A 16884-nucleotide genomic window follows, 5' to 3' on the forward strand; every position below is an offset into this window, starting at 1 on the left:
AAAAGACAACCTAACTGGGCGCATTCAAAGAATGTTGCAACTCAGAGTATAACAGTAGGTCTCGGGTGCATAGACAAGGACTGTCTCGAGATATTGGCCAGTCTGTACCCAAATGGGTAGGCTTCCAGGAAAGATGGCATGTCCCTGCTCTTTCCCTACTCCTCTGGAACCTCTCACTGCTGCTAATTACTGTCCCTGACAGACGGGTGACCTGTCCCTATACTACCCACACACGAAATGCGCACCAAGCCTAGGAGCCAGGGTCTTAAAAAGACTCTTGCTTACCCTAGATGGCCGCCAGAGTCACATGGGGCACCAGCATCCAATTGAATATCTCCCATAGTGACGCAGGAAACCATAGAGGAACCATGTTCCTCTTGACTTCCCTTCATCTGCAATGTCACGGTGGTTGAGTGCCATCTGCAGTGGAGAAAATAGGCTGCACCTGCATACACAGAAATTAACTCAATGTCAAAGAAAAAGGAAAGTGATTCCTTGTGTTGTAACACCAAGTACCATTCATCTCAACCGCCTGTACACAGCAGACACCAACCCAGAAACTTAAACAGACAGTTGGTCAGCTGTGGGATTGATTTTGTGAACATATGAGAGCCACAACATATGATATTACTAGCATTTGGTCTACACCAGCACATAAACAATGTATGCGCAATACACCTTTACGACAGAGATATAGGGCAGGAAAAATATAGATTACACAAGTTGTATTAAGTGTTGCAGAGTAAAAATGATAGGAGAAAGAACTACAAATGGAGACACTGTACTGGTGAAAAACAGTTATGAATAATAGAAGAAAGCAGTATCACCTATTATGTCACGTTCTATTGATTTTTTTTCTTTTTTTAATTAGTGACTGCAAAGACAACAAGGGCATTTTTACTGCACTTCAGATTGATAATCTTTTTAATCTCAATGAATTCCTTAACATCAGCATGGTAAGAATAATTGTTTTGCTGAATGCTGTTTTCATGATATGGCAAGAGTGGGATTCACAGGACATACAATGATTAGGATGCTCAGTTATATTTGTAGGTTACAGTATTTATTCAATTGTACTTAAATAATATGATATGTGCAGGACCGTTTTTAAGGCAGGGCAAAAGGGGCAGCTGCCCTGTGCCCCATCATTGTTGTGGTGCCCAAGGCAGCTGCCTCATACTTGACAATTATCCCTGTTTAAATTCCCTTACATAGTTGCATAGTAGGTGAGGTTGAAAAAGACACAAGTCCATCAAGTCCAACCTAAGTGTGTGATTATATGTCAGTATTACATTGTATATCCCTGTATGTTGTGGCTTGTCCCTTGAAGTTTTAGTCCCGTGCTGTGACTTAATATCTTAGTGTGAAGTTCTGTTACTAATGCTACTCAGCTTTGCCCCATTGCCATGTACTGATGACGCACCTGCAGACCCTGTGTTTACAAGTAAATAACATGCATTAATATGTAAATAGAGGCGACATTAATGTGTAAATAGCTGTGGACCGACAGCATTAATATGTAAATAGATGTGGAATTCATATGTATATCATGCCCCCTGAGGTCATATCCACCATCACCTCTGATGAATGCTGCCCACTGGGGAGGTAAAGGGGCATGCTGGATAGTCTTGCCTGCAACTGTGGTCATTAAGCCTAACATCAACCTGTTCTGCAAAGGTAAACAATACTTTTTCAAAATAACATAACATGATGCCACAGCACTCTGAATTTTAGTGCATGTGAATACCCACATCTCAGCAGATGCTTGAGGGTGTCATTAACAATTAATGGCACTACTGTGTATCTGCTAAAGAGCAGCACATTTTTGTGGTGTCAGGAAAGTGATTTTGCATGCGTTCCCGATACAAATGTGAACGCAGGCTAAATGTCTCAGTTACATTGGTGGTCAGTGTAAATATTCTCATTACATTGGGGCTTGGTGTACAATCCTTTCATTCACACTAGTGGCCAGTGTGAAGGTCTCCCTTACATCAGTGATCAGTGTAAATCCCCATTACCTTAGTGGTCAGTGTAAATCCCTCTTTACATTGGTGGTTACTGTGAATTCTCCTATTACATCAGTGGTGAGTGTAAATCCCCATTACATTAGTGGTGAGCGTAAATCCCCATTACACTAGTGGTCAGTGTAGAAACGTCTCTTTATATTGGTAAGTGTTAAAAAAAATCCAAACTTGCATTTGTGGTCAGTTTTAAATCCTCCATTACATTGGTGGTCCATGTAGAAGCCCACTTTAAATTGGTGGGGACTGTAAATCCCCCTTGTAGAAATCCCTCTTTATCGGTTGTTGATGTAAAATCCCCATTACATTGGTTGTCAGTGTAAATTCTTCATTACATTGGTGATCAGTGGTGGTCATTGGAGGTCAATGTTAATTCCTCCTTACACTGGTGGTTGGTGTAAATGCTCCTATTACATTGATGTCAGTTTATAAATCCCTCTTTATATTGGTGGGTGGCGTAAAATCCTCCATTACATGGTGGTCAGTGCAAATTCCCCCTCACATTGGTGGTCAGTGTAACCCCCCTCACATTGGTGGTCATTGAAAACTCCCCATTACATTGGTGGTCAGTGTAGAATCCCCCACTACAAAATATACTGTACTTGCCAAAGATTTCCAGCTTTGCTGTACATAATTCAGAATTTGCCACAGTGTACTGCCTACTAACTAATCTCATCCCCTCACCACTGCCACTGATCCCATCAACCTCCCCCCAGCATTGCCACTGATCCCAGGAGTCCTAGGATCCCAAGGAGTTTTCTGTCTATTGATGGGTCCCCACACCATCACCAATCCATGGTATGCAGGCAAGGAGGAGATAATGTGCTATAACCTTTAGCAACCAATCAGTGAGCAGTAATTATGTGCACTAACCTCATGCAAACAATCATTGAGCGGTAAGAATATGCAATAACCTCTGGCAACCAACCAGTGAGCAGTAATAATATGCAGTAACCTCTAGTAACCAATTGGTGAGTAGTAAGGATGTCCAGTAACCTATAGCAAACAATCAGTGAGCAGTTTTGATATACAGTAATCTCTAGCAACCAATCAATAAGCAGAAGTCATGTGCTGTAACCTCTAGCATATAATGAGTGAGCCATAATGTGTGCTGTAACCTTTAGCAGCCAGTCAGTGAGCAGTAATGATACATTGTAACCTTTGGCAACCAATCACAATTGCTGCCTGATCTGATTCAGTAAACTGATTTGGAGTTGAGCTGCTATTTATTGTACGTCTCAGAGTGTGGGGGGGGGGCAAGAAAATATTTGCCCAGGGTCCAATCAATATTAAAGACAGCCCTGAATATGTGTGTAAATCCCTGCCCTGGAAGAGCTTGCAGTCTGACACATCCCCTAGCACTAATTTGGACAGATGCCAATAAAAGGAAGCCTGTGCTGAGAGAAGTACAAAGGTTACTATTGCTGAACTCTATCTGAAAATACTTATTTCTGATCTGCATAGTTATTCATGCTAATGACCTAAAAAGTAGTGAACCCAATGAGTCAGCGTGACAGTCAGACAGCTTTCCAGAAGGAGAAGTCAGTCTACATGTTTCTCTCACTTCAGGTTTCTTCTAATTTCCATTATATTTTGCTCCTCCAGCTTGTGGGAAGGATCCCTGGGGAAAATATATAGACTCCTTACAGATTTGCAAGGATTAACCCAAGTACTTTAGCATTAAACACTGATGTGTTGTGTTATACCAATATGCGATAGCTGAGAGATTTGAAATGTGCAATGTATGATAATCTGCAGTTTAGGTAATGATTGAAGACCACACGAAAAGAAGAAGTCTTTATAGTGGTAAAGGGGCCTCTAGAATCTCAGGATCTGCATTTTTATTATTATTATTGACTGTAGAAAAAGTGGTCTCCAAGTCTCCAAACAGCAGCTTGTGGGCCGGATGCAGTCTTTTGCTTGCTTTTATCAGGCACTTGGGGCACTATTCCTCTCACTGATATGAGGCATTATTCCTCTCACTGACACCAACAAAATCTTTTCTCTGACATCAACAATTGAGCAATTTTCCTCCCATAGACATCAATGATGGGGTACTATTCTTCATACTAATACCAATGATAGGACACTGTTCCTCATCTCATTGACCATATGCGTTATATAACCCCTACTGACCACCAAGCCCGGGGCATTGATGCTGAGGCATGTTCTACTCCCACTGGCCACAGCTTGCCCCCCCTAAAACGTGAAGGACATTAACTGGCCCTTTGTTTGAAAGTTTGGAGACCCCTGGTGTAGAACACACTCATTTCCTGTCATTTTCCTGTCATTTTCCTGCTACATCAGAAGAAGAAAGAAAGGGAACCCAATCTATCCCTTACCCAATCTATTCAAAGGGCTTTAGGAGGCCTCAAAATGTGATTGTTGGCCCTTATTTGAGACAACAGCCTGCATGTTGCACACTTCTGGTGTTGGAGTATATGTTGATATCGATTCAGCACAAGGTTGATATCCAGAGGTTTCTTTAATTTCTTTTTTTTTTGTGTTAATTTACTTTTTTAGCTGATTGCAATTTAAAATATAATACCAATGTGTAAATTAGGTATTCAGATACAGATGCTGCATGATGCAGTCACCTGTACACATTTATAGTGTTATGCTGGGCATAACAAGACAAGCATTACAATTAGCTTTCAGCCAAATGGTTTCCTAGCTTCTTGTGATCAAATGGTAAAAAAAACTGGGTGGATATAAATGGAAAGTACCTAAATTCCTCAAAAGTCCTTTTCGTTCAGTTTCTACCCAGTGTTTGGTTGCTTTAAATACAAGTAAAGCAGTGATGGATGACCATGGGCTTTGTCCTTCTAAGAATACTGTAACTAGTATTTGATTGTTTTTTTTGTTTTTTGTATTTTAGTATGTAGATGAAATATCAGAACGGATTGACACAATGAACATCAACTTGAACAGCATTGTGTTGCTTGATGATAAAGGAAAACAAAACTTACTGGAATTCAGTGCAACGGGAATTGATGGCATAGACTTTGATGCATTTCTGTCAGAAGTATGTATTGAGTTTGAAACACATTTGCACATTTCATATCATATAGCTGGGCTGGGTGCCTATAATGCTAGTGCAGAATTATTAGAACACTTGCAAGTTTATAATTGTCTGTGTCTTCATTGCAGAGATTTCGCCTAACATTTTGCTTTGTCACTGGGACAGTAAATGAGAAGAAATCTTCCTCATGGGGACACAAACAGCAATAAAACCTGGCGGGGTTTAAATCTTCCTTACGCTTTTAAAAATGAAAGTGGTTGTAAACCTCGGACATGAAATCTGAACCAAGCAACTAATTCTATAGTGTTTACTTGCCCCTCACGAAGGCACTAAGGGGTTTATTTCCTAAAGCCGGAGAGAGTGCAAAATCAGGGTCACTAATGCAGAGAAACCAATCAGCTAATAACCTTACCTTGTTCAATTAAGCTTTGGCAATAAAACCTGGAAGCTGATTGGTTTCTATGCAGAAGTGAGACTGATTTTGCACTCTCCAGCTTTAGTAAATTAACCCCTAAGTGTCATTTCTCTCTGCTGTTTTATACCTCTGCTATCAATATGACAAGTTTTCCTGACACCAAGAGAAAAATAGTGACGGGGAGGGGACTCCTGCTGAGTGACAGCATCAGCTCTGCACCTGTGTACTGTGTGAAGGAGGGTGTGTCTCTTCCCTCCAATCAGCTATCAGAGCTTTTGTACACTGTGTAACTGCAGCTCCCCGCCCCCTGCTTAGTGAAGCCATGAAAAATCCTTTTCATTTGTGAGTTTTACAAGGCTGTACAGGACAAATGGCAGCTAATAAACAAGTATAACTTGATTGGTTTAACCGGTTCCCAACCGGTGCACGCCGATGTACGTTGGCAGAATGGCACGGCTGGGCAAATGGGCGCACCAGTACGTCCCTTTGAATTTGCCGCCGTGCCATTGCGTGCCCCGGCCGGGAGCTCCTTGAGTCAGGTCGCGGGTCCTGCGGACTCGATCACCGCGGGGATACCCGTGATCGACTCACGGAGAGGTCGAATGGGGAGATGCTAGTGTAAACAAGCATCTCCCCGTTCTGCCTAGTGACAGTGTCACTGATCTCTGCTCCCTGTGATCGGGAGCAGAGATCAGTGATGTGTCACATGTAACCACACCCCCCCACAGTTAGTAACACTGACACTTAACCCCTCCCCACCCCCTAGTGGTTAACCCCTTCACTGCCAGTGTCATTTACACAGGAATCGGTGCATTTGTATAGCACTGATTGCTGTATAAATGACAATGGTCCCAAAAATGTGTCAAAATGTCCAATGTGTCCGCCATAATGTCGCAGTCACGATAAAAATCACTGATCGCTGACATTACTAGTAAAAAAAATTAATAATCAAAATGCCATAAAACTATCCCCTATTTTGTAAACGCTATAACTTTTGCGCAAACCAATCAATAAACGCTTATTGCGATTTTTTTTTTTTTTTACCAAAAATATGTAGAAGAATACGTATCGGCCTAAACTGAGGAAAAAAAATGTTTTTTAAAATATTTTTGGGGATATTTATTATAGCAAAAAGTAAAAAATAATGTGTTTTTTTCAAAATTGTCACAATTTTTTTGTTTATAGCGCAAAAAATAAAAACCACAGATGTGATCAAATACCACCAAAAGATAGCTCTATTTGTGGGAAAAAGAGATGTCAATTTTGTTGTGGAGCCACGTTGCACGCGCAATTGTCAGTTAAAGCGACGCAGTGCCGAATCACAAAAAACGCACTGGTCGGGAAGGGGGTGAATTCCGGGGCTGAAGTTGTTAATCCCTGTGAATTATCTGAGGCCAGTCACTTTACTGCGCATAGATAAGGGTTTACTACCACTTTAAGTTCTGCCTGGGATTCTACTTTGATAATATAAGTATTTTTTGAAAAGATGTACCATTTTTCAGCAGCCACTGGGAAATAGGAACATTTCTATGGGAACTGATTACTCTTGATGGACTGTTGTCTTTTTTAGAACATTGCTAAATAAGTACAATATCTGTATTCATCTCTATTTCACAGGTGGGAAAAAGCAGTACAAAAGCTGATCTCTTAGTGTTTGCCAATGAATTGGAAGCAGATGCTGACATGTTGGTGAGTTTGTGTTGGCTTTGCCATGTTATTTGATTAGAAAAGCCATACAGGAGTGGAATGGGCTACACATAACTACGTAACTCTGCCAGGTGGTGTTATGTGTATGTGCACTTGTAACCTGAAGTTCTTATGATAGAATAAGGAAAAAGTAACCAGGTAGGCACCTGCATCTATACATTTCCTCCTTCTTTTTCGTATCCTTTTATAATGCAGTGTTCATGTCTCCGATGAGAAAAGGGCAAATGAACCTACAAACATTAAGGACCTTTTTTTAGCAAAACGCGCTAGCTATTGTTATGTTTACTCTACATTATCCCTGAGTTTTAAGTCATTCACATGTGTATGGCTCTGCTCCTCTCAGCTTCTCTACCCCCTCCCCTTCCCATTCATTTTTCGAGGAGCTTTGGTTACTTTGGAACCTCCAAAGCATGCAATTCACTAAGCACAATTGTTTAGCACATTGCTTTTTTTTTAAGCAGTAGTAGGCCATTAAATATGTGGACCTCAGCGTGATGGTCATACAACTCTGAAGATCATGGCAGGATTGGGCAACAGTGATGGTGTTTAAGAACCCAAGAATTGCATTGCTGCACACACTCCTGGCCTATAAAGTTCTGTCTATTGGGCAAGATGAATTTTTTAGACAGATGGTTATTGCTCCTCTGAAATAGTGCAATGCTCACATGCGCTTTCTCTGTATATGCATGTGCTTATCTGTACACAAATCTCTGAAGGCTCATCCAGCTGCCATCTTCTATCTATGGCCTGCTTTATTGTTGTATAGCTTGTAGTTCAGCCCCTGAACCAAGGCTCATAATGCCACTGTTGTAATGTTGGGGGAGATGTACAGATGTAATCTGCTTTATGTTTTATTAAAGATGGCATCCACAGTAAAGAAATAAAATTGGCAAGTTGTGCCATTTTATGCTACCTAAGGTTGCCCTGCCACTTTATAAATGAGGTGACGGAGCAGTTGGAATTTTCAAGGGACCATTTGTCCCTCATGCTATAGAGTTGCTCACAACTGGACAGAAACTGAACGGGAGCTGACATTACCCACATTTGTTCAATTTGTAAGCTCTGGGGCTTTCATTTTCTACACTTCCTTCTCTACTTAGGGAATCACTGACTCAGGATGGGCATGCAGGTCAGGATTCTGACTGCATTGGCTACATACTTATTTGAGGTCTGTAATAAGAAACTAATGAAGTAACTCCAGCACATCTATGCTTGAATTACATTGTGCTGGCACCAGGCTCCATTCTCAGCATTTTATAGATGCCAGGAATGGGCAAGGATCATACGTTGCCTGTGACGCATGCGCGGCACAGGAAAACATCTTTATGGCAGATAAGTAAATTCATTTTTTGGCAGTAGAGACTTAATTAATGTTGAAAAAAGTTTAACTTTAAATGAACGCCGTCAATTATGAGGGATAAGAACAGGAAAATCAGTGGTATGAACAACTTTTATTTACAATTCAAACTGTGGAGAGAAGTTAGGAAGTGAAAAAACACAAACATCCATACTCAACCACAGTATATGACTGCAGCATCTGTCCCCCACTGGCTCTAACCGTGATCGTTGATTGCTCAGTTCTTTGTCAGTCGCCACCCTGTGCTCTGCCCCTCCAGTGTTCAGTGGAGCACCGGGCTGTGGAGAGGGTGGAGGTGGCTGGCTCATGCTCTCAGGAGTGTACTGAGAGGCTGAGCCAGCTGCCAGTCAGACATGCCAGTTAGACATGTGGGTGGATCCCGGCATTCTTGTCGGGATACATCCAAAGACTAGAGTGGCTCTGTGACGTCAGCCGACAGCGTCCTTTAGCCCGCTGCCAGCTGATTCTGGGTCACAGGAGTGCAAATGCATTCCTGGGACCCACACGAGAAGTATGACCAAACAAGCTTTGGCCATACTTCTCTATATTTGTTTGACAAATAAGCATTTAAAGGAGTAGTTTGGGATTTATAAAAAAATAAACCTTTATACTTCTATGCTGCAGCATCGGTTTAATGCTACAGCTGTCCCATGTTGGTTCTAAGAACAAGAACTGAGTAACCATATGATTACTGGTCTGCTCAGAGTGGAGACTGTCAGTCATCGTTCTTCACTCTGCCACTTTAGCGCTCACTGGAGCACCAGGCTAGAGGGTTGGGGGCTCACCTGGCTTCAGCTCTCAGCCAAACGCTGAGAGCTTTAGGCAGCTGTCAATCAGGCAGCTGGGTGGACCCTGACATGGACTTGGCAGAAAGGTTACTTTATCTAATTAGCTGTTAAACCACTCTTTTCTTTATGACTGTAAGAAGTAACATTGAGCAGATTGGCCTCTACTATAGATTATACAGTTTATCCAATGAGTTTCATAACACAAACTACATCTATGTAAATTAACTTCTCTAACATTTGCTTCAATGCTGTCTTTAAATAACAACCATTTTTTTGTTAATGCTTTTATAATCATAAATGTTCTTTGTATCTTCATCTAAAGGATCAGTTCCAACAGAACTGGGATTTCAGATATGAGTGAAACCTGGTGGACTGTACCATTCTTGTATCTCCTGAGCCCCCCCCCCCCCCCCACACACACACAGAAGGGATGATTTGCTAATGGCAAATAGACTGTGCACTTTGCAAGTGCAGTTGGTCCGGAGCTTAGTAAGCTTTGCTGACTTCCATTATCCAATTATGTGCAAGCAAAAAAACCTGTATTTTTTTTTTTTTTCATTTCCCTGACGTGATTGGGTATTCATTGTAAAGTGAAGCGTTATCTCATTTACTAAGCACTGGAGCAACTGCATTTGCAGGTTATTAGCAGTTTACTAAGGTATTGATCTTTAGCAAATCTACCCCAGAGACTCATTCCTTTTCCTGCATTCTCCATAACATACAACGCAAGGAGGATCCAGCAGAAAGAGAGCAACTCCTTTTCTAATATCTGTGATGGGAGGACGGGAGGAGTGGTTTAGTGTTGTAGCAACAGGTAAATTGACACTTTAGAGGGTACAAGTCCTGTACTTGAATTTAAAGTGGATTTTTGGTCATTGGGTCATGTTCGAATAAAATTCGAGAGTGTTCACTTTCTGTCTGAATACTCTTTCTCTATCTCCTCCGTGGAGTGAATTCTTTATTGCTATGGAGAATTATCTAGAGGAATATACTGTATAGAGAATGGGTTTCAGACTAAGGAATCAGGAAGTGAGGAGAAATCTCCAATAGCCTTACAGACAGAATTAAAAACCTGACAAAGGTTCTATTCTTTCCCCATCCTCGGCAGAGAACAAGAACTGTCTACCATTTAATTTATTACATAAAAGTTTGTTTTACAGGTCAGGTACAATTAATTGTTTATTAACATTTCATTAATTGCAGCCATTCGTTTGATGTCATTTGTGAAAACAACTAATGGATTAAAACATTGCATTAATATATGTCCTTATTTTTGTCATGCTTGCTAAAAATAACTAAATGCCTTTTGTCTCAGAACTTTGTGTCTATTATTTTTTTAGCCAAAAGGAGCATTAGGAAATGCTTTAAAAGGACACGCTAATAGTATACGGATGATACATATTCAGCAGATTGTACCGATGGAGCAGACAATGGTAAATCCATAGGGATTTTGGGTTTATCTACTAAATGCAGATAGTTATATTTTTGCTGTATATCTAAAATCTGCAGCAGTGTTTCTCAACCTTGTTGTTTTATGGTCTTCAATGTGATAGCAAATCAAACTTTCTGAACCAAGGTCCGTCAAACTGTTGGGGGGGCATACTGAGGTCAGTGAGAATTAAAAATTGCTCTAATTAAGTGGTCACTGAGATTAAAAATGGCCCAGCATCAGTGGGAGGAATAGTCCCCCCCCCCCCCCCACATTGGTGTCAGTGAGAAAAACAGTGTCTCACCATTGGTGTCAGTGGGAGGAACAGTGTCTCAGCATTGGGGTCAGTGGGAGGAACAGTGTCTCATCATTGGTGTCAGTGGGAGGAATAGTGTTCCATAGTTGGTGTCAGTAAGAGGTATATTGCCTTATGGTTGGTGCCAGTGGGAGGAATAGTTCCCTCATCCTTGATATCAGTGGGAGGAATAGTACCGGATGGTTGGTGTCAGTAGAAGGAATAGTTCCCTAATATTGGTATCTGTTTTATAAATACTGCCTCAGCACTGGTGTCGGTGGGAGAAATAGTGGTGTCAGTGGGAGAAATAGTGGCCATATCACTACTGTCAGTGGGAAAAATAGTTGCCTCATCATTACTGTCAGTGGGAGGAATAGTTCCCCCGAAGTTGGTGTCAGTGGGAGAAATACTTTCCCCATCATTGGTACAGTACCTCACAAAAGTAAATACACCCCTCACATTTTTGTAAATATTTCATTATATCTTTTCATGTGACAACACTGAATAAATTACACTTTGCTACAATTTAAAGTAGTGAGTGTACAGCTTGTATAACAGTGTAAATTTGCTGTCCCCTCAAAATAACTCAACATACAGCTATTAATGGCTAAACCGCTGGAAAGAAAAGTGAGTATCCCCCTAAGTGAAAATGTCCAAGTTGGGCCCAATTAACCATTTTCCCTCACCGGTGTCAGGTGACTCGTTCGTGTTCCAAGGTCTCGGGGTCTCGGGTGTGAATGGGGAGCAGGTGTGTTAAATTTGGTGTTATCGCTCCCACTCTCTCATACTGGTCACTGGAAGTTCAACATGGCATCTCGTGGCAAAGTGGATCTAAAAAAAAGTATTGTTGCTCTACATAAAGATGGCCTAGGCTATAAGAAGATTGCCAAGTCCCTGAAACTGAGCTGCAGCATGGTGGCCAAGACCATACTCAGAATAGGCTTCGCCATGGTCGATCGAAGAATTTGAGTGCAGGTGCTCAGCGTCATATCCAGAGGTTGTCTTTGGGAAATAGATGTATGAGTGCTGCCACAATTGCTGCAGAGGTTGAAGGGATGGGGGGTCAGCCTGTCAGTGCTCAGACCATACGCTGCACACTGCATCAAATTAATCTGCATGGCTGTCGTCCCAGAAGGAAGCCTCTTCTAAAGATTATGCACAAGAAAGCCCACAAACAGTTTGCTGAAGACAAGCAGACTATGGACATGGATTATTGGAACCATGTCCTGAGATCTGATGAGACCAAGATAAACTTACTTGGTTCAGATGGTGTCTAGCTTGTTTGGCGGCAACCAGGTGAGGCGTACAAAGACAAGTGTGTCTTGCCTACAGTCAAGCATGGTGATGGGAGTGTCATGGTCTGGGGCTGCACGAGTGCTGCCAGCACTGGGGAGCTACAGTTCATTGAGGGAACCATGAATGCCAACATGTACTGTGACATACTGAAGCAGAGCATGATCCCCTCCCTTCAGAGACTGGGCCGCAGGGCAGTATTCCAACATGATAACGACCCCAACACACACCTCCTAGATGACCACTGCCTTGCAAAAGAAGCTGAGGGTAAAGGTGATGGACTGGCCAAGCATGTCTCCAGACCTAAACCCTATTGAGCATCTGTGGGGCATCCTCAAATGGAAGGTGGAGGAGTGCAAGGTCTCTAACATCCACCAGCTCCGTGATGTCGTCATGGAGGAGTGGAAGAGAACTCCAGTGGCAACATGTAAAGCTCTGGTGAACTCCATGCCCAAGATGGTTAAGGCAGTACTGGAAAATAATGGTGGCCACACAAAATAATGACACTTTGAGCCCAATTTGGACATTTTGACCTAGGGGTGTACTCACTTTTGTTGCCAGCAGTTTAGACATTAATGGCTGAGTGTTGAGTTTTTTGAGGGGGCAGCAAATTTACACTGTTATACAAGCTGTACACTCACTACTTTGTAGCAAAGTGTAATTTCTTCAGTGTTGTCACATGAAAAGATATAATAAAATATTTACAAAAATGTGAGGGGTGTACCTACTTTTGTGAGATACTATATCAGTGGGTGGAATACTTCCTCAGTCATAAGTGTCACTGAGAGGAATAGTTTCCCCTTCACTATTGGGTGGTAGAAATATGCCTCATCGTTGGCATTAGTGGGAGGAACTATTCCCGCTTTGTTAATGTTAGTGGGATGAATAGTTCTCCCATCATTGGTGTCAGTGGTAGAAAAAGTGCCCCATCATTGGGGAAAAAATGTTTTCCCTTTATTATAAGTGCAAGAAATAATTTCCCCATCATTAGTGTTAGTGGGAGAAATACTTTCCCCATTATTAGTATCAAAGGGAGTAATACCCCCCCCCCCCCCACTGGTATCATTGCGAGGTATACTTTCTTAATAGTAAGTGTCACTGAGAGGAATAATTTACCCTTCACTGTTGTTGGAGGGAGAAATAAGCCCCATCGTTCGCATCAGTAGGAGGAATAATTGCTCCATTATTGGTGTCAGTGGGAGGAATAGTGTCCCATCATTGCTGTCAGTGGGAGAAATTTTTCTTCCATCATTGTTGTCAGTGGGAGGAGTAGTTTCCTATCATTGGTAGGATTTGGAAGCCCCCCCCCCTCAACAATGGACATTTGAATATGTTCAAGATCCCACACTCTGTTCTACTTGCTGAATTACATCATGGTCCAAACTTTGCACACATTGCAGTCTGAGAACTATGCACACATTGTGGACCACTGCCATAGAAAATCTCATAGTGCTAGCATGTTCTCCATGATTAAGCCCAGAGGGCGGGCAAAACATGTTGGAGTTGTGGTCTGGATGAATTGAGCTTAAGCTGCTTTTACCTGCTAACCACTTGGGCAGGGTGGGGTGTGCAGCGGCCAGGCTATCTCTTCCTATTTTTTTCCTATAGTATGCTTTGGGTCTGGACGGAACTTTCCTGCACCCTCACTTGCCAGCAGCATCCAACTCATCAGACCTTGACACCCTTAAGCATTTATCATGGTTCGCGTGGGGCAGCTTATATCAACCACTTATTTTAAAAGAAATTAGAACCAAAAAAATCGGTTATATTTTTTTGTTATATGGAAAAAATTCCGATTGACTGTTGTGGCAAGGAACCTGCCCATTTTCAGTAAAACCTGACATTGCAGTGGCAATGCATGGACTATTATTTGTCATGTGATTGATTCCAGTATCATTTCTGACCGTTGAGAATTGGGGGATTCCACCAAGTGATAACAAATACATAATTGTTGCTTATGTTTGTCAATCAATCTTTCTCCCACATGGTGCTGCTAGCCGTGCTTGGTCTATGGCAATCACAGGCATGGGCAAATCTTTCACCATGTTTTGTTCTTAGTTCATTATCTAGCTTTATATGGCCACTTTAACATCCCCAAAGATTACAGGTGTTGTCATTGCAGCAGGCACACTATATTAAAATTCACATCTCCACTCTATAAACCTTTGTGCACACAGCTCAGTTTCTCTCTGGGTGGTAATGGATTCCATAATGAATGAGGCATTATCACTCAATCCCTGCACTGATATTGCACCTGCTAGGAAATGTGTTGTTGCATTTATACAGGAAATGCCTTAGTTTAGTTTTAGGGTTGTAATATGATCAAGCAAGCTTGTATGTTCAATCTTGATGTAATATGCTCAGGGCTATGATGAGAACTAGTTTGACTTATTTTTTTGTATCTGATATCTCTTTCTTATTCCTCCTTCCTGCCTTTCAAGAAATATGTTAAAGCTAGGGTAAGCATCATGGTTACTCACTATATTGTACGTGGACTGAATTGTAGTTTCAGTAGTAATACCAAAGTTTTGTGCCATGTCCGTTTACTACCCTTACCTCCATGCTGGATTCTTATTTTCATCCAGTGGGTGACCTCTTATAACCTCTAGGTGCCTTCATTTTACTACTGTTTGCCTTTTGTTACCTCTGTCCTACACACAGGAACACTTAAATGTTCATTGTAATCCTGTCTGATTAGTAGCAGTTTGCCCGTTGCAAGGCATAGCAAAGGGAAAAGTTGTCTAATCAATGTTTATCTTTCATTGAGCATCTCAGAACATCATGAAAAACTTCCATAGCTGAAACTTTGTCTTTACTCTATTACTCTATATAAAGGGGCAACAGCAAGGTGCTGGAGGTGGGGCTAAAAATCACAGCACCATCATAAAACGTTATATATATATATATACTGTGTGTGTGTATATATGTACATGTGTGTGTGTGTGTGTGTATATATATATATATATATATATATATATATATATATATATATATATATAATTATATATACATATTTTAAACTATATTGTCAAAGGTATTGGGAGACACCTACCTTTACACATACAGGAACTTTAATGGCCTCCCAGTCTTAATCCGTAGGGTTCAATATTAAGTGGGCCCACCCTTTGCAGCTATAACAGCTTCAACTCTTCTAGGAAGGCTGTCCACAAGGTTTAGGAGTGTGTCTATGAGAATTTTTGACCATTCTTCCAGAAGCGCATTTGTGAGGCCAGGCACTGATCTTGGATGAGAAGGCCTGGCTCGCAGTCTCCGCTCTAATTCTTCCCAAAGGTGTTCCATTTGGTTGAGGTCAAGACTCAGTCAAGTTCAAACTCTCCACCTCAAACCTCCTGAACCTTGTGGACAGCCTCCCCAGAAGAGTTGAAGCTGTTATTACTGCAGAGGGTGGGCCAACTCAATATTGAACCCTATGGACTAAGACTGGGATGCCATTAAAGTTCATGTGCGTGTGAAGGCAGGCGTACCAATACTTTTGTCAATATAGTGTACAGTATATAACTTTTTTGTTTTTTTTATCTATGTAACCCAAATGTTATCTTGTTGTAAATTTTTATATTTCAGAGTGATTTGACTCAAAGCATTAAGCTGTTAGAGAGGACGTCATTCGACATTGAGGTATGTCACCAGCAGTTGTGAACATATAAACATTTGTTTTAAAGCAATTTTTTTTGTTTTTATAATGCATGTGAACAGGAGAGTATATATAATGCTATTGTTCTTGTACAGTGGGGACGGAAAGTATTCAGACCCCTTTAAATTTTTCACTTTGTTATATTGCAACGATTTGCTAAAATCATTTAAGTTCATTTTTTTCCTCATTAATGTACACACAGCACCCCATATTGACAAAAAAAACACAGAATTGTTGACATTTTTGCAGATTTATTAAAGAAAAACTGAAATATCACATGGTCCTAAGTATTCAGACGCTTTGCTGTGACACTCATATATTTAACTCAGGTGCTGTCCATTTCTTCTGATCATCCTTGGTTCTACACCTTCATTTGAGTCCAGTTGTGTTTGATTATACTGATTGGACTTGATTAGGAAAGCCACACACCTGTCTATATAAGACCTTACAGCTCACAGTGCATGTCGGAGCAAATGAGAATCATGAGGACAAAGGAACTGCCTGAAGAGCTCAGAGACAGAATTGTGGCAAGGCACAGATCTGGCCAAGGTTACAAAAAAATTATGCTGCACTTAAGGTCCCTAAGAGCACAGTGGCCTCCATAATCCCTAAATGGAAGACCTTTGGGACGACCAGAACCCTTCTTAGAGCTGGCCATCCGGCCAAACTGAGCTATCAGGGGAGAAGAGCCTTGGTGAGAGAGGTAAAGAAGAACCCAAAGATCACTGTGACTGAGCTCCAGAGATGCAGTCGGGAGATGGGAGGAAGTTGTAGAAAGTCAACCATCACTGCAGCCCTCCACCAGTCAGGGCTTTATGGCAGCGTGGCCCGATGGAAGCCTCTCCTCAGTGCAAGACACATGAAAGACCGCATGGAGTTTGCTAAAAAAAACACCTGAAGGACTC

General features: G+C 41.5%; 1 protein-coding gene across 12 annotated transcripts in view; it reads left to right on the plus strand.

The window, feature by feature from the left end:
* The window catches only part of PROM1 (prominin 1), a 340751-nt gene that overhangs the window by 266531 nt on the left and 57336 nt on the right, over positions 1 to 16884 (plus strand). For all 12 annotated transcript variants that reach the window (XR_012237091.1, XR_012237101.1, XR_012237102.1 and 9 more), the window contains 6 exons: positions 872 to 956; positions 4900 to 5046; positions 7076 to 7147; positions 10651 to 10743; positions 14769 to 14786; positions 15910 to 15963. Coding sequence is in view for 4 of the 12 variants with exons in the window: in XM_073609697.1 (XP_073465798.1) it covers positions 872 to 956; positions 4900 to 5046; positions 7076 to 7147; positions 10651 to 10743; positions 14769 to 14786; positions 15910 to 15963 (469 nt within the window). In the remaining 8 variants the exon portion in view is untranslated. The remainder of the gene's footprint in view (positions 1 to 871; positions 957 to 4899; positions 5047 to 7075; positions 7148 to 10650; positions 10744 to 14768; positions 14787 to 15909; positions 15964 to 16884) is intronic.

The sequence above is a fragment of the Aquarana catesbeiana genome, linkage group LG01 (assembly GCF_042186555.1).
Source record: "Aquarana catesbeiana isolate 2022-GZ linkage group LG01, ASM4218655v1, whole genome shotgun sequence".
Classification (NCBI taxonomy): domain Eukaryota; kingdom Metazoa; phylum Chordata; class Amphibia; order Anura; family Ranidae; genus Aquarana; species Aquarana catesbeiana.